Here is a 25,883-nt window from a genome sequence, read left to right as displayed (position 1 = left end):
AGGTGAAGATCAGTACAGTGGTACCTCAGGTTACATACGCTTCAGGTTACATACGCTTCAGGTTACAGACTCCACTAACCCAGAAATAGCACCTCAGGTTAAGGACTTTGCTTCAGGATAAGAACAGAAATCGTGCTCTGGCGGCGTGGCAGCAGCAGAAGGCCCCATTAGCTAAAGTTGTGCTTCAGGTTAAGAACAGTTTCAGGTTAAGAACGGACCTCCGGAACGAATTAAGTACTTAACCTGAGGTACCACTGTACTGAAGCTCAGCAGCCGATACAAAGACACAAAAGAAACATCAGATACAAAGAAACAATGAAACAATGAGAGGAAATAAAAATACATAGTTGCTATAAAAGTATAAATTAGTGTATCGTGCAAGGTCACAATATTTACAATGTAGGATAAAGACAGGTACAGTGGTACCTGTTTTGGCGCCATGCCCAGAGCGCCGTGTAACGTTGTGGTGGGATCTGCCGTGCACTGACAGCACTGAAGGCAGCAACAAAGCCCAATGAATAGGAGTACACGGATCCTGTCTAGAGATGTTACCTCCAATGCCGCTTGCATTCCCCATCATTCTGCACTGGCACCCCATGGTGGACGGCGCTGGGAGCGTGCGCTGACAGCAGAAAAGCCAGCAAAGGAACCTGCAGCTTGGCGCGCACATCAGGAATGCGTCGCACAGTGCCCACAACGTTACACGGCACTCCGGGTGCTGCACGTGCAGCCAAAACAGTTAACCGCCATGCGGGGGGGGGCAGCAGGCGGACAGCGCGGCGACTGTGCGTGCTGCCTAACATTTTGTTCCCCCCAGCATGGAACCAGCACCCCCCTTGTACGCCCCTGGAGTGCTGGCACCCCTTTTGGTTGGCGCTGTGAGTCCCTGTGTCCCACAACTGTTCTAAAAGTAAACAAATATTTCCTTTAAAAAGCCAACAATTTTGGGGTCCCCCACCCCTAAAAAAAGGTTGACAACTCTGGGCAACCTAGGGGCGCCGGGCGGATCTTTGCACTCCGGCGCCACATATGCTTAAGACGACCCTGTGAATGAGTTCCATAGAAGGCAGTTCTCTCCTCCTGTTCTGCTTAGAGTGTCTCCTTCTTTCCTCTTTACAGACTGTAGTTTCAAGGATGAGACTGGGGCAATGGCAAGAAGATTGTCACCTCCGCTTGGGTTGACTGTGTGCTATAAGACTGGTCTCCTCATACTGCAGGGTCTTCCATTTTACAGAGTGTACATTCAAGAAGGGATGGGGAGGGAAAGTGCCCTGCTGCAGGAATTCCTTTCCTCTTCTTAGATGGCATTTTTGAGGGACGGGCAAGGACAGTGCCATCCTGTTTCATCACCTGATATGAAATGGGAAACTAATTCTAGTTTCACTCCCATCCTCCTCCTGCTGCCTGCTGAATTCTACAAGGGCGACACTGAGACTAAGCTGGCAGACAGGGCCACTCCACAGGGCTGGTTGGCAGGCAGGCAGGTGGGGAACTGGCTAACAGCCAGTGGTGTAGCGTGGGGGGTGCAGGGGGGCCTGGCCGCACCGGGCGCAACATCTGGGGGTTAGGGTTAGGGGGCGCAAATCCATGGGTTAGGGGGCGCAAATCCACGGGTTAGGGGGCGCAAATTACTTGCCTTGCCCCGGGTGCTGACAACCCACGCTACGCCACTGCTGACAGCAGGCGAAGGTTGGTGAGGCAATGCCCCATTTGCCACCAACTGACTGGCCACCCGTGCTTCAGAGACTCAACTGACGTGGGGAGGAAGACCTGTGAACCCCAATCCTCCCCCCCGTTTTATTAAATTTGCTTAGTAACATAACATTATTATATATATACTATAAAACAAAGAATACAGAACAAAATTCATTCATACTACAGTGCCTAACTACATAACATTAATATATATGGTTTCTGAAAAAAAGGCTTACATAACAAAATCAATTCAAAATACCATCCGGTTTACTCCCCCCCTTTCCCCTCCCTTCCCACTCCAGTCCTCCCTGCCCCCGGTCAGGCCTTCCTTCTTCATGTCTTTATCCATGTAGACAGTCTGTTCATTTGAGCTTGTATGTTAGGGTTGGCTTCCCCTCTTTCTATCCAGTTCCTGTAAAATGCCCGTTTATTTGTAATTCTTTGGCATTTATTTTCCCATCTCTCCTCTGCCACTATCTGTGCGAATATTTCTGATTGTACGTATTCAAAAACATAATCATTCCATTTTTCCGTATTCCATTTGGCCTTTTCTTTCCATCCCAAAGCAATAACTGCCATTCCAGCTAGAATCATAATCTTGTACAACTCTTGCTTATTACTCTTTACTTTGTTATTTCCCAGTATTCCCAAAAATAACAAATCCCTATTAACTTCTATGTTTATTTGAAATAATCCAGAAATTACCTTTATAATCTTTTGCCAATATTCCCTAACCAGATTACATTCCCACCACATGTGTGAATATAGTCCTTTTTCCTGACCACAATGCCAGCATTTGGGACTAAACCCTTTCACTATATACGCCATTTGTGCCGGAGTTCTATACCATGTGTGTGAACCCCAATCCTATATAGGCATTTTGACCCAAAATTAAATTCTAGTGCAGGCATAGGCAACCTCGGCCCGCCAGATGTTTTGGGACTACAACTCCCATGATTCCTAGCTAACAGGACTAGTGGTCATGGATGATGGGAATTGTAGTTCCAAAACATCTGGAGGGCCAACGTTGCCTATGCCTGTTCTAGTGCCTGCAGTGGGGTTTCATCCTAGTGAGCATTAACCAGCGAGTGCCTTTTCTTTTTTGAAAACTGATGTTATTTGCAACACAGTCCTCGCCTTCAGTTCCAACAGGGGCAGGGAGCCTTTTTTAAGCTGGGGTCTGGATCTGTACCTTCTGAGAGCCAGGGAGCAAACTGCTTCTCCCATCTGCACTATAGCTAGCAACACAGAATGAATAAAGAGAGCGTTTTTCACTTTATGCTGGCGTTACGTTTTGAAAGAAATAGCTGGAATAAGTGAGCAAATAAATTTTCCATGCACGCGCACGTTTAAAAACTTTGCAAATGAATTTTCATTAGGGAGAGTTTGCATCCCAAACATATTTAAGGCTAACCACTCGCCTTTTCCCCAGTTATAGCTGCTAGATAATTCTGCTCCCATTGCATGATCAATGTGGGGAGTTAGCCAACACGGACCTGGAATGGTTCTGTGGGTCCTCTCCATCTTTTGCTACAAACAGACATCTCAGTTGCTCTTCCAGCATCAGCACCACCCTTTACGCACAGAGAGGGGAGAGCCACTGGTACCCTACCAAGCCTCCAGAGGGGGAAAACTGCTGCTTCCAGGCGCTGGGAATCAAAGGAGCTTTTGAACAAGGTATCATCTCTGGCCAATTCCCATAATCTCTGTTTACCAGTCCCCAAGTCTGGGAAGGGTTCCATGTCTGGAGTGGGCAGCCAACGTTTTTTTACCTCCTCAACTTCACTCAAGGGGAAATCTAACCTCAAGCAAGGCAACGGCAAGGAAGAGCAAGTTTGGGGCCAAGGGAACTCGTGGAACAGCTGTGCAACCTGCAGGTAGGTGCTGTAAAGGAGACAAAAACCAGGAGAAAAGTTGTGCTGAATTTTTACTGGAAAGGGGGGGGGGAGTGGGAAGTTTCAGGGAGGGGAGAGATCCAGGAGGCCTAGGAAGCCGGAAGCTATCAGAAAAGAATGGTTGTGTGTGTGTTTGTGTATTTAATTTGCCCTTTCATATACAGGAAAAACAAGGCAGCAGGAAATTGATCTGAACAGCATAAAACAGGAATCAAACAACTTTGAAACTGGCTAAGGAAACAGACTGAGATTTGGTCAAATTGATGGACCAGATCCTGAATATAAAAAGCTTTTAAAAATATTATTCAGATGAACCATAAACTAACCAAGGAACCGAAATTTACCACCAGAATGCAAATCTTATTCAGCTGATCCCCTCTGCACAATTCCCCCAAACTGTTAAACCCATTGAGAAAATTAAATTTCATCTCTTGAGTGAAAAGCTGGATAATTCAAGCCAAGCAAACTGATTGGGGATAAGAATTATCAAAGATGGACGGAGAAAAGAAATTGATTACAATTAAGTTTTTCATTTACACGAATTTGTTCTGTGCTATCCACAATGTATAATTATTTTACTGAATCGTAGATTTAAATATAAAAGGTGCAGTAGGAGAAAATGAAAGAGCTAGCGACCTAGAAACTGATTTTTAAAAACATTGAGATTGCTAGGTGTTGTTTTTTTAAAAAATTGCATGGTTAAATTGGAACGTAAAAATTTGTATTGTCAGAAACAGAAAATTGAATAGCTCAGAAGCAGAGCTAAGAAAGGAATGAAATTATTCACAAATGCAAACCATTTGTTCCCTCAAATGTTCATATTTTTGTCTAAAATGTCTTGCGATCCATTTTGGATTCTCTCCCCCTCCCCCCCAGTTTGCATCAATAAAACAGATGATATGTAAACTAATTTGTGTGAGATAAATGTTTGATAGACTGAAAGCCTCTTCTTTATCGTTTCAACTGGGAAGGCTTAGTAGGAAACCAAGACACAAATAAATTTTAACCTGATACTTCTTAATGCAGAGGAGGATGTAAAACCATGACATTTCTAGATCATCACCACAGCTCCATCTTGCCCTATGGGTTCATCAAAAAAATCCTAAGCTCTGCAGCAAATTCATGAAGCAATCTTCCAGAATAATTTTTTTCTCCTGTTAACTCGCCATCAAATGCTCTGTTGTCCAGTTGCATCATTTTCACTATAGTTGCTCTGGAAAAAAAGTGGGGTTCTATCTTCCCTCTTTTTATTTATTTGCACAGAGGTGCTCTTATGTGTGTGTTTTATTACAAATATAGCAGAGAGGGGAAAGGGAGAAGGAAGAGGAAAAAACAAACAACACCAATTCCTACTGACATTAAGAATAATTCATCATCCAAAAAGATAAGACTAACCCATCAAAAAGGCTGTTGATTTGTTGTCTTCTTGCTTTAAACTGTTTTTAATTACTTTATGTCCCGTTTATCCAGCTGGGAAAACCTGACGTGACGTGAAAACATGGAGAAATGAACTTATGAATGGAAAAACGAGAAAGGGAGAAAAACGGAGATTGATATTGACTCAGCTGTGATTCCTGCATTGCAGGGGGTTGGACTAGTCACTAGATTATCCTTCGGTCCCTTTCTCGACAATTCTATGAGTCTGCATACGTTTCTACTTGTGAAGGGGACGAAATTAACCAGTTTCTCCTTTCCTTTCCTCAGCTTCTGTCCCTGTAGCACCAGCAAGACAGTGAGGCGAATCCTGGTCGCCTGCCTGGTCTCCGTGGCCACCCTGATGGGGAGCATCTCTCTGGATTTAAGCAAAACTCTGGAATCATGGAGGAACGCCAAGGCAGCCCTCGCCAGCTTCCCCTCCTGCCAGACTGTCTGGGTCCTCCATCTCGCCAGCCTCTTCCGAGATGAGATTCCTAGCCAGGAAGATGGCGAGGGCAAAGCACTGAACACGTTCTTCCTGGATCGCGCGTTGGGGAAGTTTGCCGTTTCCTGCAAGGGATCCGGAGGGAAGGACCACGGGATGCAGGTGCCATGCAAGGAAGACTTTGGGTGCCAAACATTCGCCAGTGAGATCAGGGAGAAGCTGAACGGCACCCAAGCAGCGGCGATGGTTCTTGCGTGGTCCAGGATTGTATCCGAAATCTTGGCGGTGCTTGGGAGTCCTGAGGAAGACCTTGAAGCGATAAAGTCGAACCCGGATTGGGTTGATGTGGCGTCCCTCAGAGCCATCCTCAGAACCAAAGGAGGCTTCCTGAAGTCCCAAGAGATGCCTCCATCATCTTCTGTGGACACCCAAGGCCTGTGGTACCAAATGTCTGCCGTTCTGACCTATGCCGTCATCGCATCCGAAAGCGTTCAAGGCTGTTGGGCGGAGAACCCAAACCTCTCCATCTCTTCCACCCAATATGGGGGCATCCCGGTTTTCTCCCCACCACCCTCGCCATTGCCACCAGATGAGCATTGGGTGAAGGACTTGGATTCCTTCCAGGCCTGCTTGTGGGAGAAGAGCCGGCAGAGGCTCAGCAAGAAATCCAGAGATATTCTCTCCCTGGTGAGCCTCAAGGTGTGCCTGCTGGCAGTCGCCAGCCTCATCTACCCCATCGTCCTGGTGTCGTTCAAGGAGATGACAGATTGGATCTGGAATTATGCCAGGAGCCTCAAGGAACGGACGGAGGATTTGAAGCGTGAGCGGAGCTTGGCCGAGGACCTCCTGCACCAGATGTTGCCCAAATCCGTCGCCAAGCAGCTGAGGAAACGCAAGCATGTGGAGGCAGAAAATTACGACCAGGTAAAAACGCCGTCACAGGTGACTTGCACACTGCTAGCCTGGTCTCTTTGAATCAGGGACATCTCTCAAGGGCAGTCGGTGCAGAGACTAAATAAAGAATAAAATCTGTATCCCACCTTTCCTCCCAAAGGATCCCAGTGCATCAACCACCTCCATCAAAAACATCCTACAAAACAGTGAGAAACCAACCACATTTTCTCTGCCAGTGAGCTCAGGGTTGCCAGAAACAGCATCTTTCAGCCTTCAAATGTTTGCCACCGTGTTACATTTTAAAAATTATTATTAATCTTTAAATCCCACTTTTTTCTCCAAGGAACTGAAGGCATTGTACCCAGTGATCTCCCTCCTCAGTCAATCCTCAAAACAACCCTGTGAGATAGGTTAGGCCAAGAGGCAATGACTGGCCCCGGGGCCATCCAGTGAGCTCCAAGTGGGAGGATTCGAACGCTGATCTCTCTGAGGTCCTAGCGATGTAGCCCAAGAGGATGGCAAGCGTGGCAGGAAGGTTTGAGGACAATCAAAGAAACATTTCGACATTTCAGTGTAGTGTAGTATCAAAATATTTTTTAATGGATAGATACCTTTTCAAAATGAGAGCAAGGACATCAAGTGATACAGAGGACAATCCTAGTTGTGTTTTCCGATGTATTTCTGAGCGTGAGCAGATTTTTATTCTGAAAGAATGGCCCAGAGGAGAGTGATGGTATATGTCGACAGGGTAGGAAATTTTGCAAATAAATCGAATAAATAAAAACAGATAATACGCCAAGAGGCTTGAGGCTTCCCAACAGACCCCTTTCTCCAAATACCAAATGAACAGTTTTTCGTTCAGATAATAATAATATAATAATAAAAATTTATTATTTATACCCCGCCCATCTGGCTGGATTTCCCCAGCCACTCTGAGCAGCTTCCAACAAAATATTAAAATACAATAGTCTGTTAAACATTAAAAGCTTCCCTAAACAGGGCTGCCTTCAGATGTCTTCTAAAAGTCTGGTAGTTGTTTTTCGCTTTGACATCTGGTGGGAGGGCGTTCCACAGGGTGGGCGCCACTACCGAGAAGGCCCTCTGCCTGGTTCCCTGTAACGTGGCTTCTCGCAGTGAGGGAACTGCCAGAAGGCCCTCGGAGCTGGACCCCAGTGTCCGGGCAGAACGATGGAGGTGGAGACGCTCCTTCAGGAGGCCATTTATGACCGAGGCCATTTAGGGCTTTAAAGGTCAGCACCAACACTTTGAATTGTGCTCGGAAACGTACCGGGAGCCAATGTAGGTCTTTCAAGACTGGTGTTATGTGGTCTCGGCGGCCACTCCCAGTCACCTGTCTAGCTGCCGCATTCTGGATTAGTTGTAGTTTCTGGGTCACCTTCAAAGGTAGCCCCACATAGAGCGCATTGCAGTAGTCTGAGCGAGAGATAACTATAGTATGCACCACTCTGGCGAGACAGTCCAAAATTCTCAATAACAAAAGATTTTATCGGCTGTTGTCGTTATGCCTTAGTGATAAGAATCGAAAGGAGAGGAAGTGGGGTCCAGTGGCGTTGCAGGGTGTTGGACTAGTTGAATTCTGCAATTCTATGAAAAGTTACTGCTCCTCATAGTTCCCTCGTGCCTCTTGGGTGGTCACATGTCGGCAACCATTTTGAAATGCATTCTGCGCCCCTAAGGTTTGCCAGGAAATGGTACCTCACAGGGAAATAAATGACCTCATTTTCACCGTCTCCTCTCTCGTCTCTGGGTGCTCGGCGATCGTCATGCAGGGGGACCCTCTTGACCCCACCCCAAAAAAGAATTACATTTGCATTTCAACAAGAGCTGTAATTTCCTAAACAATCCCCTAATTGAGCAATTACGAACAGCCGGATCAGAACCCTCGGCATCAAAGACGAAGCCTTGGAGGAGAGAATTGCAGAAGGACATCTGGAGATAATTGCGGCAGCTATAGGGAATTCAGAGAGGGGAAACGAAGAATTAAGTGAGGATCCGGGCAGCCTTTAGGACAGAATATCAAAGAGGGCTTTTTATAACCACAGGAAAGACTTTCCTCAAATCCTGCTGTGGAGCTGTTTTCCCCAAACCTGCAGCAGTGTAGTGGTTAGAGTGCTGGACTGGGACCCGGGAGACCTGGGTTCGAATCTCCACTAGGCTGTGAAGCTCACTGGGCCCGTCATTGCCTTTCAGCCTGACCCACCTCACAGGGTTGTTGTGGGGGTTAAATGAGTGAGCCACCTGGAGCTCCCGTGGAGAAAAAGGTGGGACAAAAATGTAACAACCACGTAAGCACACAGCTATCTATCGCATAGATGTGATAGCTGCTTAAACACTTGTCCCATGATGGTTTGGCCCAGAAGAAAAGCAGCCTGCTAACAGCCGCCACAATGTCTGGGAGCAGCCATTTTTATTTCCCACAATGCTCATGGTGGTCACCATGCTTCGATGGATTGTGGGGAAATTTAAAGAGCAGTCCCGCTAGCGAAGGTCTGAGAGCAGCCATTTTGATTTCCCAAGATGCTAAAATGGGAAATTAAAACAGCAGTTCCAGGGGGGGGCTTCCAACATTTCTCCGATGAAAATAGGAATGTCCTATTCTATTATTATTATTTACCGTATTTTTTGCTCTATAAGACTCACTTTTTCCCTCCTAAAAAGTAAGGGGGAATGTGTGTGCATCTTATGGAGCGAATGCAGGCTGCGCAGCTATCCCAGAAGCCAGAACAGCGAGAGGGATTGCTGCTTTCACTGCGCAGCGATCCCTCTTGCTGTTCTGGCTTCTGAGATACAGAATATTTTTTTTCTTGTTTTCCTCCTCCAAAAACTAGGTGCATCTTGTGGTCTGGTGCGTCTTATAGAGCGAAAAATATGGTACTTACTTACTTACTTACTTACTTACTTACTTACTTATACCAGGCATAGGCAAACTTGGCCCTCCAGATGTTTTGAGACTACAATTTCCATCATCGCTGACCACAGGTCATGTTAGCTAGAGATCATGGGAGTTGTAGTCCTAAAACATCTGGAGGGCTGAGTTTGCCTATGCCTGACTTATACAGTACCCCGCTCATCTGACTGGGTTGCCACCAGCCACTCTTGCGTGACTTCCAACATATATAAAAATGCAATAAAATATTAAACATTTAAGTAACTGCCTTCAGGTGGCTCGGGGGTCAGATAACCCCATACCCTCCAACATTTATCCAATGAAAATAAGGACATCCGACCATACCCTTCAACTTTTCTCCAATGAAAACAGAGATGTCCTAAGGGAAAGCGGGACATTCCAGGATCAGATCAGAAACTGGGACGGCTTCTGTAAATCGGGAACTGTCCCTGGAAAATAAGGGACGCTTGTGCGAGAATGTTCAGGGTGGCAGGAGAGGATATGTTGTTTATTAATATCCTTCCTAACTTGCGCTAGTGAGTTTCTTTATGTAGCAGAGTTACATTCCTCTTTGTGACATGCACAGCAGATAGCTGGTTGCAGGCTTGTGTAAGCCTCTCACTATTATACAATTCAGTCTGTCTTCAGATTGAATTGTATATTCCTAGTAAGTTCCCTTTAATCCCTCTTAAAAGAATAAAGACACAACAATCTTATTCAAAGTCAATAAAAGAAGTTTACTCACATCAGTTCACAGTTGGATTCCTGATGGCAGACTTAGTTACAAATATGTACATGTGGATCTACCCTATATGAGGGAATAATCCCAGTGCTTCTGCTAGCTGAGAGCTAACAGAGCAGTCCTAGCTAAAAACTGGTCAAATGACAAAGGAAGTCAAAAAGAGGGAAGGTGTGCTGCGTGACTCGTCCTTTTATTACCTGGACAGGTAAGGTCACGCCCACTTCTAGTCACATGCAAGGAAGGATGCTCCAGCTCAGGAGGAACAGGAAGTTTCAACTGGCTGGACCAACATCCCCTTGCATGTCCACTCTAGGAAAACAAGGAATGTTGTATTTGACTGCTCCCAGTGGATTGCATCCCACAACTTGGTGGGTCTGCACTATTACCACTGCCTCCCCTCTACTTCTAAGTTGGCCTGGGGCACCCCTACAGTAGGAAAGTGCTCACCTTATGGAGCCCCCCCCAACCTGGAGCCAACTTCACCTGTAACCCAGGAACCAGCTCCCTTTGTTGGACAGGTATGATAATACAGCCCGATCCATCTTCCCACAACAGGTAACCATCTTCTTCTCAGACGTCGTGGGCTTCACCAGCATCGCCGCCTCCTGCACCCCCTTACAGGTGGTTGAGATGCTCAACAACCTCTACGTCTGCTTCGATACCCGGATCGAATCCTATGATGTTTACAAGGTCAGTGGCTTCCGGCTTTGTTAAAGCAGCGGGGTGGGTGGTCAGGGAAGACTTCTCAGGCAGGAAAAGAAGAGGGCAACCCAGAAACGACGGAGTGGCCAGAGCACTTTCCCTCCATGGGCCTACCTGGCAGGGCCGTTGTGAATAATAATAACAACCAACATAAGGTTTTCTGGAGATCAACTTGATGGATCATGCTGAAATGGCTAAAATGACCGGAAGAATCAGAAATCAAGAAGATCAAAATTTTAATAAGGAATGGTGGAAATTTATAATTTATCTTAAAAACCATTGTAAACAGCAAAAACATTTAGTAGGATTGGAATAAGGCTTGCAGTTTAATGGTGAATTTTGGACATAATCCAAAAGGTTTGGATTATAGGAAAAGATGCAGGAGGAAATGATTAACAATAGTGTTAAGTTGTGGGCGAACATGTCAGACGACACAGCGATTCTTTAAACAGCTCTTCTTGATTCAGATGCCAGAACAGAACTAGGCTGAGGAGCTCAGTCAGCCTGCTTATATAGAGCTCCAGAACAATGCAACTGTTGCCATTTTCTAAAACTATCCAATCACTGAACGTCATTTTTCGATCCTTCATTTGCATAACTATCTACAGTATCCCCCTGCTGGCCCAGGGTGAGAACATCAGTACATAACAAATAGGACCCACAAAGGAGAAGAGGGAAGTCCAGTAGGTTCTTTGGAATCTTGTATTTATGTTGTATATGTGATTGACAACCACATGTATGTATGTGTGTGTGTATATATATAAAGATTTGCTGGAGATGGGCATCTTTTGACACTTGGGATGCCTATTTTTGAGATTGCAAGTCATTTCAAACTGCTCTTAATATTGTGTCTTAATTACCTTAGGGTAAAAGGCAGGTAGAAATACATTTATAGTAATAGTAATAATAATAATAATAATAATAATAATAATAATAATAATAATAATAATAATAATTTGCAGGGTGACCAAGCCACTGAAATTATGTTTTATATTTTCGCTCAGATCTTGACTAAATGACCCTCAAGGTCTCTTCTGATTCCACAATTTTTGGGTCCCTCTTCCCCACCAGGTGGAGACCATTGGGGACGCCTACATGGTCGTGAGCGGCTTGCCAGAGAGGAATGGCACAAAGCATGCCGATGAGATCGCCAAGATGGCTCTGGACTTGGTGGCCGCCGTCCGGCAAGTCGTGATACCCCACATGCCCAGTGGCAAGCTGCAGCTACGGGCCGGGATTCACACAGGTGAGACAGGTTGGCAGAGATGGAGAAGAGGCAATCATTTTGAAAGGCATTTAACTGATTTAAAACCCCCCGATAGTTTCATTTTTATTCTTTTTCTAAACTGATTTGTGAGTGTCGGGTTGTTGTTGTCGTTCTACAATCAAGCAGTGCACATTATTTAACTAAATCAGTGACTGCAATGATAAAGGGGGTGGAGCGACTCCCCCTATGGGGAAAGTTTGCATTGTTTGGGACTTTTCCGTTGAGAGAAAAAGCAAGTAAGAGGTGACGTGTAGAAGTTTAGCACGGCAGGGAACAATTTTTTCCTCCCTCTGGAATCCGAGGACATCCAATGAAGCTGAATGCTGGGAGATTCGGGACAGAAATCTTCTGAATTTCAGCCCATGCAGCACAAAGTTAAACTACGGAACTCCCTGCCACAGGAGGCAGGGATGGCCACCAACGTGGGTGGCTTTAAGAGAGGATTAGACAAATTCATGGAGGAAGAGAGTGCTATTGATGGCTACTTGCCACGATGGCTATGCTCTGCCTCCACAGAAGAGGAGGAGAAGGAGAAGGAGAAGAAGAAGAAGAGGAAGAAGAGGAGGAGTTTGGATTTGATATCCTGCTTTATCACTACCCAGAGGAGTCTCAAAGCGGCTAACAATCTCCTTTCCCTTCCTGCCCCACAACAAACACTCTGTGAGGTGAGTGGGGCTGAGAGACTTCAAAGAAGTGTGACTGGCCCAAGGTCACCCAGCAGCTGCATGTGGAGAAGCAAGGAAGCGAACCCGGTTCACCAGATTACGAGACTACTGCTCTTAACCACTACACCACACTGGCAAGGAGAGAGCTCTTGTGCTCTGGTTTCCCATATACAGTGGTACCTCGCAAGACGAACGCCTCGCAAGACGGAAAACCCGCTAGACGAAAGGGTTTTCCGTTTTGGAGGCGCTTTGCAAGACGAATTTCCCTATGGGCTTCCTTTGCAAGACGACAGCCCATAGGGAAATATCCGGGACAGCGGGGAAGCGCAGCGCGTCTTCCCCACTGTCCTCGGACCTCCTCCGAAGCCGGGCGGTGGGGCGGGAACGCCTCCTCCCGCCGCCGCCGGGCTTCGGAACGATGCTCCGAAGCCGGGCGGCGGGGCGGGAACACCTTCTGAAGGCGGGCGGGGGGCAAAAGTCTTTGTCCCCCCTGCCTGCCTTCCCAGGGGCTTTTAAATCGTCCTCCGCTGTCCCGGGGCGATTTTAAAATGCCGCCCGCCAGCATTTTAAGATCGCCCGGACAGCGGAGAAGTCCTCCGCTGTCCCGGGGTTTTTTAAAATGCTGGGGGTGGGAAGAAAAGCCCTTGTCCCCCCCCCCCCCAGCCTTCAGAAGTCTGTCCCCAGACCTGGTCTGAAGGCGGTTTCCCTAGGAACGCATTAATTGATTTTCAATGCATTCCTATGGGAAACCATGCATCGCAAGACGAAAAAACCGCAAGACGAAGAGACTTGCGGAACGAATTAATTTCGTCTTGCGAGGCACCACTGTACAGTGGTACCTTGGTCCTCAAGTGCCTTGGTACTCAAAGAACTTGGAACCCAAACACAGTGTTTCGGTTTGCAAACTTTTTTCAGAAGCCGAATGTACTCCGTTTTGAGTGTTACGCTTCCAATTTGAGGGCCCCACTTCCCTTTTGAGTGTTACGCTGAGGTCTGTTTGCTTTTGCTTTTGCTATTTCTTTTTCATTTTCGTTTTTGCGGTTGGTTTGTTTTTTCATTTTGTCTTTGTGACTGTCTGGAACCCAGTTCAGCTACCGATGGATTGATCGATTGTGTGACTGCAGCACATTGTTTATTGCTTTCATTTTATGGATCAACAGTCTCGTTCGATAGTAAAATGCATGGCAAATAGGGGTTGTTTTTAAAAGTCTGGGACGGATGAATCCATTTTGCGATGCTTTCTATGGGAAAGCGCGCCTTGGTTTTGGAACGGACTTCCGGAACAGATTAAGTTTGAGAACCAAAGAGCCACTGCCGTTGGCTACTGTAAGAAAAGGATGCTGGAGTGGATCTGGCCTGATCCAGCGGGTTCTTCTTCTGTTATTGAACAAAAAAGTCATCTCTGTCTGCCCTGACATTTACCCTTCTCTCCCTCTCCCTGTTTCTCTCACCTAGGTCCGTGTGTGGCTGGCGTCGTCGGACACAAAATGCCTCGGTATTGCCTCTTTGGTGACACAGTGAACACCGCCTCTCGTATGGAGTCCACCAGTTTGCGTGAGTGGCTGTGCCCCCCGCCACATCCCTCCATGTCCCTCTGCCCCACAAGATCCCAGAGAGCTTCCCATCACAGCCAGTTTGCAAGATTCTGTTTGGGTGTTTTTGTTTGTTTGTTTGTTTGTTTGTTGTTGTTGTTTTGGTTTTTTAGATTAAAACTTTACAGTCACATATCAAACATACAACATAGAAACAAGATGCCAAAGAACCCCCTAGACTTTTCTTATTCCCTTTGTGGGCCATTTCCTCCTGAATCTTTTATAATAATCCAAGTCTTTTACCTCTCCATTGTATCCAAATTCACCATTAAACTACAAGTGATATTCCAATCCTACTAACGATTTTAACAGTTTACAATGGTTTTTAAGATAAATTATCGATTTCCCCCGTTCCTTTTTGAAATTTTAGTCTTCCTGATTTCTGATTCTTCCGGTCATTTTTGCCATTTTGGAATAATCCATATATTTAATCTGCCATTCTTCCCTGGTTGAGACTTTATCTTCTTTCCAACTGTGATTCCAAATTGTTTTACAGTGGTACCTCAGGTTAAGAACTTAATTTGTTCTGGAGGTCTGTTAACCTGTCCTTAACCTGAAGCACCACTTTAGCTAATGGGGCCTCCTGCTGCCGCTGCACAATTTCTGTTCTCATCCTGAAGCAAAGTTCTTAACCCAAGGTACTATTTCTGGATTAGTGGAGTCTGTAACCTGAAGCATTTGTAACGCAAGGTACCACTGTACTTGGGTTGTAGCCCTTGCTACTCCTCCTACTCAGAGTAGACCCATTGATGTTAACATGCATGACTAACCAAGCCTTATTAATTTCACTGGGCCCATAGAGTAAACAGACTGTTTACACGCCATGCATTTAAAGCACATGACTTCTCTCAAAGAAATTATGGGAATTATAGTTTGTTAAGGATGCTGGGAGGTTATAAATTTCCCCCATTCCTTATTAAAAATTTGGTCTTCCTGATTTCTGATTCATCCAGTCATTTTAGCCATTTCGGAATAATCCATCAACTTGATCTGCCATTCTCCTCTGGTCGGGACTTTATCTTCTTTCCATCTCTGGGCCAATAACATCGCCGCAGCCGTGGTCGCATACATAAATAGTCCAGCATATACCAAAACGTAATTAAACATTAAAAACTTCCCTATGCAGGGCTGCCTTCAGAGGTTGTATAGTTATTTCTTGACATCATATATATATATGTGTGTGTATATAATTTTTTATTAAATTTTCTTTTTTGCAATTTTGAATTTCATGTTAAATGGCTGTTTTAAGGGTTGTTTTTAAAAGTCTGGAACAGATGAATCCATTTTGCATTACTTTCTATGGGAAGTGCACCTTGGTTTTGGAACGCTTTGGTTTTGGAACGGACTTCGGGAACGGATTAAGTTTGAGAACCAAGGTACCATTGTAGTAAATCAATCAATCAACAAACAAACAAACAAGGAGGATTATGGGTTGTGGGGGTTTGACCTACAGTTTCCTCTTTTGACCAGGAGGTAGCGCGAGGACAGTTCCGCGTTTAACTATGTGTCTTCTGATAACTCATTTCCCAGCTCAGAAGATTCACATCAGTTCGGCCACATACCTTGCGCTGCTGAAGGACGATGCCTATGACATTGAGCTGAGAGGGGAGATTGAAGTGAAGGTGACTGCTGTTATTATCTCCGCTCATTTAGCACAGCCTGGGGCATTTGCAGGAGAAAGGAAGGCGAGTTCTCTGCCCCAAGGAGCTTACAGTGGGGTTGTGGCCAGCTATGTTTTAATCAGAGCAGATCCCTTGAGATTAATGGGTCTGCTCTGATTCAGGACTAACTATAAGCTGTATTAATTTGAAATTAGTGGACCTAAGTTAGTCTTGAGGACTAGTAAGTTTATTTTGTATTTTTTAAAAATGAAGTGAGATTTCTAGGGTGCCCCAGTTGGAGCCAGATATCACACTCTGGGTTGTTTCTGACTAAGTTCAACACAGAGCAAACCTGTTGAAATTAATGGAGTCACTCACATCCATTAACTTCAGTGGGTCTACTCTGAGTACGACCAGCACTGGCTACAATCCATTCTGGAGTTATATATAAAGAAAAAGAGGATGAAAATAACTTTCTGTTATTATTTTTTAAAAAATTGATTACATTTACCAAATACCTAATAATCGACTATACATTTTGGAAAGTTGTTTTTCCATTCGCTGTGCGTTTGCACGCCTCTTGAGATATCCTGGCCAAATGTTGCACGAAACCAAGGAGCAGGTTTTCATCTATGTTTGAAGAAGAAGAAGAAGAAGAGTTTGGATTTGATATCCCGCCTTTCACTCCCTTTAAGGAGTCTCAAAGCGGCTAACATTCTCCTTTCCCTTCCTGCCCCACAACAAACACTCTGTGAGGTGAGTGGGGCTGAGAGACTTCAGAGAAGTATGACTGGCCCAAGGTCACCCAGCAGCTGCATGTGGAGGAGCGGAGACTCAAACCCGGTTCCCCAGATTATGAGACTACCGCTCTTAACCACTACACCACACTGGCTCTCAGTGGAAACAATTGGGTGCCATTTTGCATCAAGATGGCAGACGAACGCTTTTAAAACTGCACAGGTTTTGACCAAATTTAGGTTTAGGTTCCTCAGATCACGGGAGCTGGTTTTTGCCTGTGTCTGGATGCAACCATGTGCCATTTTGAATCAAGATGGCGGACCGAACCGCGCTGATTCTGAACCCCCGATTTCACGGCTGTGCCGATTTCTTTGGCTTCTGAGAATTCCCAAATACCCCCACCCAGACACACACATGATAGATAATTTATTACAGTCAAAGACCAGCTCATATGCGCGCGCGCACACACATGGTTACATCACCTTGGCTAGGCTCAGGGTTTAAAAATCTCCTCTTTTCTCTCTCATCCTGGGCAGGGAAAAGGGAAAATGAAGACTTACTGGCTTCTTGGGAATAAGAATTACAGCATCCAGAACGATAGCCTCGTGTGCCACTGGAATCCAGCGTTATCGCAGAAGAAGAAGATGGAACTCAGCCTCGCCTCCATCCAGAAAGTATGGCGTTGATTGCTCTGAAATAGTGGGCTGACATCATTTCAGCCATTGATTTAGACCTGGCTTAATCCCCATAATAATGGCTGTGGCAACAGTAGACATGCTTGCCAGCTCGCCACAGTGGACCGGCAGAAGCTCTCCAGGATTTTGAGGGAGCCTCTGCCAGGTCTACCTGGAGATGTCGGGAATCGAACCCAGGACCACCTGCATGCAAAGCAATTGCTCCTCCACTGAGCTACAGCATTTGGGATTTTGTTCTAAGAGAAAAGGCATGCAAGAGGCGACATGATAGAAGTTTGCAAAATTAAGCATGGGGTGGGGGGGAAAGTAGGTAGAGGAAGGTTTTCCCCCACCTTCTCTCTCATAACGCAAGAACTCACAGAGATCCAATGAAGTTGAGTGCAGGAAGATTCAAGGCCGAGAAAAGAAAGCCCTTCAGAGTTAGCCTGCGGAACTCACTGCCACAGGCAGCCACCAACTCGGATGGCTTTAAAAGAGGACTGGGCAAATTTATGGAGGAGGCAGCAAACCATGATGTCTGTGTTCTGCCAGTTGCAGGCAGAAACGCTTCTGAATCTCAGTTGCTGGAAGCCACAGGAGGGGAGGGTAATCTAGTGCTCAAATCCTGCTTGCAAGAAGAAGATATTGGTCTAGATGGCCCATTGCCCTGATCCATTTATATGGCATTGTAAAAATGAAGGAGGTGGGGAAGGAACTGAATTCCTCTAGTACAGATTTCCCAATGTCACTGCTTACCTGCAGAGAGGGAAATAAGCTATTTGTAAATAATAATAATAATAATAATAATCATAATCATAATCATAATCATAATAATATATTTTTTTATTATTTATACCCCACCCATCTGTCTGGCTTTCCCCAGCCACTCTGGGCGGCTTCCAGCAAAATATTAAAATACAATAATTCATCAAATATTCAAAGCTTCCCTAAACAGGGCTGCCTTCAGATGTCTTCTCAAAGTCAGATACAGTGGTACCTCGGGTTAAGAACTTAATTCGTTCCGGAGGCCCGTTCTTAACCTGAAACTGTTCTTAACCTAAGGTACCACTTTAGCTAATGGGGCCTCCTGCTGCCGCTGTGCAATTTCTGTTCTCATCCTGAAGCAAAGTTCTTAACCCGAGGTACTATTTCTGGGTTAGCGGAGTCTGTAACCTGAAGCGTCTGTAACCCGAGTTACCACTGTAGTTGTTTATTTCCTTGACATCTGATGGGAGGGTGTTCCACAGGTCAGGTGCCACCACCGAGAAGGCCCTCTGCCTGTTTCCCTGTAACCTCGCTTCTTGCAGGGAGGGAACCGCCAGAAAGCCCTCAGAGCTGGACCTCAGTGTCCGGACTGACGATGGGGATGGAGACGCTCCTTCAGGGATACTGGACTGAGGCCATTTAGGGTTTTAAAGGTCAGCATCAACATTTTGAATTGTGCTCGGAAACGTACTGGGAGCCAATGTAGGTCTTTCAGGACCGGTGTTATGTGGTCTCGGCGGCCACTCCCAGTCACCAGTCTACCTTCCGCTTCTGAGCTGTTTTCCTCTCTCAACAGTCAAGCACAGGTACAGCCGAGACCCTGGCGGACGAGAGAAGCACGACAGCGCCCCAAGTTCAGAGGGGCTCCCTTGGACACCACGGGACGAAGCCGCTTGATGTGACCATCGGCGACAGAAGCCAAGGGCGCACCTGTTCTGCTTTCCAAGAGAGCCCGGGGGCAAGTCACCTCCACCTTTCTGGACCCCCAAATTCAAGAGAGGAGGAGAGAGGCCCAGATTTGCTGAACCACCCGCGTCACCGCCCAGACGGCGAGAGGATGCCGCTGCAAAAGACAGAGCTGCTGCCAGGGTTTGTGGGTGCTGTGTGAAGGGGTGGGTGCCCTGGGAAAATCAGCTTTCCCATTGCACCCAATATGGAGCTTTTGCCTGGTTTTTAAAAAATATTTATTTTTGGGGTTTGGGGAGTGGAAGGGTGCACTGGGAAAATAGACTATCCCATGGTGCCCGAGAAGGCCCTCTCCCCGGGATTTTGTGAAAGGGAGGGTGCACTGGGAAAACATATTTTCCTATGGCACCCAAAATCTCGAGACGCTTTTCTCAAACTGCTATGCTTTAGTGTCCAGCATTCATTTTCGCTTCCGGTTAGCACTAGGCAGATTCCTAAGTCACTGTCGATGTGGATATTTATGTATGGTATATAAGAACGTTAGAAGATCAGGTCCATTTAGTCCAGTGCCATGTAATGCAGGAATCTTTCACCCAACATGGGACTCGAACCCAGGACCCCAAGATAAAGTCTCGTGCTCTACCGACCAAGCTACCCCAGGCTGTGGTTAGACCCAAACAGTTAGGATCAAACGGTGCCATGCGTCTAATTAACCTGTGTCCCGAGTCAGCTGCCTCTGTCTAAAAAACAATAAATTTGTCAGTCTACGGGGTGCCACAAGACTCTACGTTGTCTTATTTTCCTGCAAGAGACTTAAAGCAGGTACAGTGAACAAAGGCTGAGCTTACATACAATGACCACTAGGTGGCAGCCAAGGCCTATCCACAAGGGATATTTTAGATATATTATGATAGTAAAGTGTGCTCCTTTACCCTGACCTTTGACACCTGATACCCCATCCTAGCCTTCTGATTCCAAATTGTGATAGATAGATAGATAGATAGATAGATAGATAGATAGATAGATAGATAGATGGCTTTTCAAATTACAGTTTTACACATATCCAACATATAACAGCTTCCGGGTCATGTGACCAGCATGACCAAGCCGCTTCTGGCAAACCAGAGCAGCGCACGGAAACGCCGTTTACCTTCCCGCTGGAGTGGTACCTATTGATCTACTTGCACTTTGACGTGCTTTCGAACTGCTAGGTTGGCAGGAGCAGGGACCAGGCAACAGGAGCTCACCCCGTGGCGGGGATTCGAACCGCCGACCTTCTGATTGGCAAGTCCTAGGCTCTGTGGTTTAACCCACAGCGCCACCCGCGTCCCTTTTATATACTGTAGTATTTTTTAAATTGGCAAAACCCATCCTAGGATAAGACGATAAGAACCACCTTCTGGCCCTCCTAACCCAGCCTCCTGTTCTCACAGCAGCCACCCAGGTGCCCCAAAGGGAAACCCGCAAGCAGGATTCGAACACAAGAGCCCTCTCCCCTCTTTTGGTTTCCAGAAACTGGCATTCAGAAGCATTGCTGCCTCCATCTGTGATGGGCACGGCATAGTCATCCTGGCTAGTAGCCATCGAGAGTTTTATCCTCTATGCATTTGCCTGATCCTCTTTTAAAGCCACCCAGATCGGTGGCCATCACCGTCTCCTGTGGCAGGGAGTTCCACAGTTTAACTTCGTGCCGCATGAAGGAGCAGTTTCATTTCTCCTGAATCTTCCAACGTTCAGCTTTATCGGACGCCCAGACTTTTCTCTCTCTGCCTTATCCATGGCACGCCATAATAATAATAATAATAATAATAATAATAATAATAATAATAATAATAATAATAATAATAATAATAATTTTATTATTTTATTATTTGTACCCCGCCCATCTGGCTGGGTTTCCCCAGCCACTCTGGGCGGCTTCCACAGAGACCAAAAATACACTAAAATGTCACACATTAAAAACTTCCCTGAACAGGGCTGCCTTAAGATGTCTTCTGAATGTCAGGTAGTTGTTTATCGCTTTGACATCTGATGGGAGGGCGTTCCACAGGGCGGGCGCCACTACCGAGAAGGCCCTCTGCCTGGTTCCCTGTAGCTTTGCTTCTTGCAATGAGGGAACCGCCAGGAGGCCCTTGGCGCTGGACCTCAGCGTCCGGGCAGAACGATGGGGGTGGAGACGCTCCTTCAGGTATACTGAAACTCCTATCATGTCAATCTTGAAAAAAGGCAATCTTTTTTCTAAACCAAAAAGCCCCTCTAAACCGAAAAGCTGCCTGCGTTCCTCACCGGGGAGTTGTGGGTGGGGGTGGAGATGTGGAGTGTAATTTTGCCCCCTCAAATCTGAACCAAATTCGACTGAATGCCCAGTTTCATTTTGGAAGTTTGCTTTCCAATGTGTATATCTTTATTGTTTTAAAATAGATACAGTGGTACCTCGGGATGCGAACGGGATCTGTTCCGGAGCCCCGTTCGCATCCTGAACAGAACGTAAGACGCGATGGCATGTCTGCGCATGCGCGGGTCGCTTTTTCCGCTTCTGTGCTTGCGCGTGACGTCATTTTGAGTGTCTGCGCATGCGTGAGCGGCGAAACCCAGAAGTAACACGCTCCGTTACTTCCGGGTTGCCACAGAGCGCAACCCGAAAGTGCTCAACCTGAAGCACATTCAACCCGAGGTATGACTACATTTATGCCAGGAAAGCAAACAAACCAACAGACAAACATACAGTCAAATAAACAAACTATCAATGGACAAACAGACAGTAGCAATATATGAAACAACACAATTCTTATAACTAACATCCTTTGTCCTCCCAATGATGTGAACAATTGTAAAACAAGAAATTAAAAACGACTTCCAATTAGTCTCGCTGTACTTTATCTGTTGATTATCTTATACTGCACAATTACATACAGTGGTGCCCCGCAAGACGAATGCCTCGCAAGACGGAAAACTCGCTAGACGAAAGAGTTTTCTGTTTTGGAGGTGCTTCGCAAAACGAATCTTCTATGGGCTTGCTTCGCAAGACGACAATGTCTTGCGAGTTCCTGCTGGTTTTTTTTCCTCCCCCCCCCCTTTTCTAAGCCGCTAAGCCGCTTATCAGCTGATCCGATCAGCAGATAAGCCGCTAAAAGCCGCTAATAGCGCTAATCCGCTAATCCGTCAATGGGCTTGCTTCGCAAGACGAAAAAACCGCTAGACGAAGAGGATAACAGAACGGATTCTTTTCGTCTTGCGAGGCACCACTGTATTTCTTATATAGTTTCTGTTAACTTTCCTATGAACTTATATTTATAGAATGCAAGGTTCATCAGAAGTTTGCTTTCCATAGTTGTTTCCCTGCTTTGCCCACAGCAGAGAGATTCTGGTCTGCCGGCTCCTTTCCCTCCTGCTCATTAGCTAAACTCCCAGGCATCCTTTTTTTCTGCACAAACACCTCCCTTTATCAGGCCCAATAAAGGGCCGAAAGCAGCAAAGGCTGAGGGGGGGGGGAGTTGAGCATAGAAGGGGGACATGTCACCACTTCTGCATGTCAGATGATGCCAAGGAAAACTTACTCCACACCCATGTGGGTTTGGCAACGCCCGGCGTGGCATTCCCGTCAGAAGGAGCGGAGGACCGGGAGGTTAAAAAGACGGTCGCAGAATGAAATGTGCCCTTAGAGGCTTCTGCCCAAACGGAGAACCACGCTAGTTGGACCTGTAAAAGGGTAAAAGAGTTTCTGGAAATAATCCATAACGAATTGAAAAAAATGTTTGAAAGTATTTTTCAAAAAACAACAACAGAAAACCAGAGTCCTTTTTGTCCAGGATAATTCAGACGGAAATTCCCAGGTGTCAAAAAAGGTTATTTATGTATTCCACTACTGTGGCCCGTGTTTCGTTAGCCTCAAAATGGAAAATGAGCGAGGTCCCAACTAAAGAATGGCAACTTAAGCTGACGGAATAGTATGCGCAGCTTGCGGACCTAACATACAGTGGTACCTCGGGTTAAGTACTTAATCCGTTCCGGAGGTCCGTTCTTAACCTGAAACTGTTCTTAACCTGAAGCACCACTTTAGCTAATGGGGCCTCCCGCTGCGGCCGCACAGCCGGAGCACAATTTCTGTTCTCATCCTGAAGCAAAGTTCTTAACCCGAAGTACTATTTCTGGGTTAGCGGAGTCTGTAACCTGAAGCGTATGTAACCTGAAGCATCTGTAACCCGAGGTACTACTTTATAGGATAAGAGAACAAGAAGAACATATGTTTAGAGAAGATTGGAAAACGTTTATTGAATATATGGGGGGCGACTGTATCCACTTGAAAACGTTGGCAGCATTAAGATAAATTCAACAATGTAAATAAGTTTTGATGGATGTAATAATGGAATACTGAGTGGATTAGTTTGTGTGAAATACAGTGGTACCTCAGGTTAAGTACTTAATTCGTTCTGGAGCTCCGTACTTAACCTGATACTGTTCTTAACCTGAAGTAGCACTTTAGCTAATGGGCCTCCTGCTGCTGCCGCGCCGCCGGAGCACAATTTCTGTTCTTATCCTGAAGCAAAGTTCTTAACCTGAAACACTATTTCTGGGTTAGTGGGGTCTGTAACCTGAAGCGTATGTAACCTGAAGTGTATGTGACCCGAGGTACCACTGTATGCAGGGATTTATGTTATGCAAAATGAGCCGTGGAAGGAGAAGAAGGGAACTATTGATATTTTAAGGGTGCTTAAATGACTACTTTAAATTGTAAAACAGAAAATTTAACACACACATACATACATAAAGAGAACCACGCTAACATCCTGCCCTCAGAGGGACCCCTTGATTTTTGCTGGACTCCATCTCCCTTCACCCCTGACCCTGCTGGCTGGCACCAAGTGACTCTGATGCACCAGAGTCAACAGTGGTGCAGGACATTGTTGCCTTGGGGAGGACCATGGGCCTGGAGGTCACAGAGGAGGACGTCAGCGAGCTGGTGGAGGAGCACAACCACGAGCTGACCACCCAGGAGCTGGTTGAACTGCAGGCAGAGGTTGCGCAGGAGCAGGCCTTGCTGGAAGAGGAGGAAGCAACTGAGGAACGGCTGTCCTCCAAAGAACTGAGGGACATTTGCCAGAAGTGGAAGGAGGTGCAGGCTTTTGCAGAGCGGCACCATGACCATGCAGAGGGCCTTCTTGGTAGTGGCTCCTGCCCTGTGGAACACCCTCCCACCAGATGCCAAAGAGATAAACAACTACCTGACATTCAGAAGACATCTGAAAGCAGCCCTGTTCAGGGAACTTTTTAATGTGTGACATTTTAGTGTATTTTTGGTCTTTGTTGGAAGCCACCCAGAGTGGCTGGGGAAACCCAGACAGATGGGCAGGGTACAAATATATTATTATTATTATTATTATTATTATTATTATTATTATTATTATTATTAGTCAAATAAAGAAGAAGAATATCACGGGTTTCCCATTGCTGCCATCACTTGCCATCACTTGCCATTACTGTCCCAGCCTACCTTCAATGTCAGAACAGGGACCACTGGCTGTGCCATCTGGGGCTGCTAGAAATTGGAATCTAACTTCTGGCGGGCACCGATTTCCCCCTCCCCAAACCAGACCGTCACTTGCCTTTACTGACCCTCACTACCTCCTTCACAACTTTTCCAATGCAGACGTTTGCTGGACCACAACTCTCAAGCACTGGCCATCTTGGCTGCTTTGAGTCTGGCGGTACCATGTCGTCCATCCCTCTTCCGCAGACGCCATTAAGCCCATCTTTGCAAAGGAGCCGCAAACAACATCTGACGTCTGTGGCCCAGCTGGGTCTTGGAGGTCCTATTTGCCTGCTTCTATTTGTGCTCCAAACTCCAGTGTGCTGGAGCAGCAGGCAACCCATTAGCTGATTCAGCCGAACTCCAGAAACTAAAGGCTGGGCTAATTACCCCAGTATTTGGGGAAAGGGGCTCGAAGCTGGGGGAAGCAAAGGCAGCGGGACGGTGGTGCTTTCTGGATCGAAAGGGTCTCCGGACAACACCGTGTCCCAAGGGGATATTTGTGCTGTGTTTTAATGAGGTGAGCAAAACGGAAGGGGGGGGGGTCACGCTTTTCAAAACCAACTGCCCACAAAAGCTGGCTAATTAAAAGCACCTTTTGAGAGTTTCAGCAGGATGTGGAGTGGGTGGGAAAAGGAAGGAAGGGGCACAAATTCTAATCTTGGAGAAATTCAAGCCAGACCCCCTGGGATCTTCTTCCGGGTTCTGTTAGCTGGGGTGGGTAAACAGGGGTCCCCTCCAGTTGCTGCCAGACTCCATCTCCCATCAACCCCAGCCAGCACAGCCCAATGGTCAGGGATGGTGGGAGCTGTAGTCTAGCAACATCCGGCAGGTCACAGGTTCCCCCCATTCCTACATTAAAAGTTGTGATGGAAGTTGGAGGGCCAGTAAAGGCAAGTGATGGCCAGAGAGGCAATGGAGGGAGCTGGTGGCAGTAAAGGCAAGTGATGGCTAGAGTGGTGATGGAGGTCACTAGGGGCAGTAAAGGCAAGCGATGGCCAGAGTGGTGATGGAAGGAGCTGGTGGCAGTAAAGGCAAGCGATGACTAGAGTGGTGATGGAGATCACTAGGGGCAGTAAAGGCAAGTGATGGCCAGAGTGGCGATGGAAGGAGCTGGTGGCAGTAAAGGCAAGTGATGGCCAGAGTGGCGATGGAGGGAGCTGGTGGCAGTAAAGGCAAGTGATGGGCCAGTTCCGGGATGGAGAGACTTTGGCCCTCCAGAGACTGTTGGACTCCAATTCCCATCAACTGCAGCTTACATGGCCAGTGGTGAGTGGGATGATGGGAGCTGGAGTCCATCGATATCCAGAGGGTCCCCCATCTGAGCATTAAAAGAATTGTGATGGAGGTGGCGAGGGGCAGTAAAGGCAAGTGATGGTCCAGTTTAGAGTCACAGGCTGCAGCAGGGGCAGGAGAACCTCAAACCTGGGAGTTAGATGTGGCCCTCGGGC

The 25,883-nt window shown here is 46.5% G+C and overlaps 1 protein-coding gene across 1 annotated transcript; it reads left to right on the top strand.

Moving 5' to 3' along the window:
- The first annotated feature begins 2,069 nt into the window (after positions 1 to 2,069).
- LOC310712055 (uncharacterized protein) lies at positions 2,070 to 19,184 on the top strand. Its single transcript, XM_083514667.1, has 8 exons — positions 2,070 to 3,572; positions 5,295 to 6,375; positions 10,551 to 10,685; positions 11,769 to 11,943; positions 14,085 to 14,183; positions 15,752 to 15,843; positions 17,097 to 17,234; positions 18,796 to 19,184. The coding sequence occupies exons 1-8, from the start codon at positions 3,436 to 3,438 to the stop codon at positions 19,105 to 19,107; spliced, it is 2,169 nt and encodes a 722-aa protein (XP_083370793.1). The 5' UTR covers positions 2,070 to 3,435; the 3' UTR covers positions 19,108 to 19,184.
- The last annotated feature ends 6,699 nt before the right edge of the window (positions 19,185 to 25,883 follow it).

This window comes from Podarcis liolepis (assembly GCF_965112155.1).
Source record: "Podarcis liolepis genome assembly, chromosome: 7".
Taxonomy (NCBI): domain Eukaryota; kingdom Metazoa; phylum Chordata; class Lepidosauria; order Squamata; family Lacertidae; genus Podarcis; species Podarcis liolepis.
This window is presented reverse-complemented; position numbering and strand designations above follow the sequence as displayed.

Coding starts and splice junctions, on each gene's coding strand:
- LOC310712055 (XM_083514667.1), top strand. CDS start 3,436: ATGTCTGGAGTGGGCAGCCAACGTTTTTTTACCTCCTCAACTTCACTC. Junction 6,376..10,550: donor AGGCAGAAAATTACGACCAG/GTAAAAACGCCG, acceptor TTCCCACAACAG/GTAACCATCTTCTTCTCAGA. Junction 10,686..11,768: donor AATCCTATGATGTTTACAAG/GTCAGTGGCTTC, acceptor CTTCCCCACCAG/GTGGAGACCATTGGGGACGC.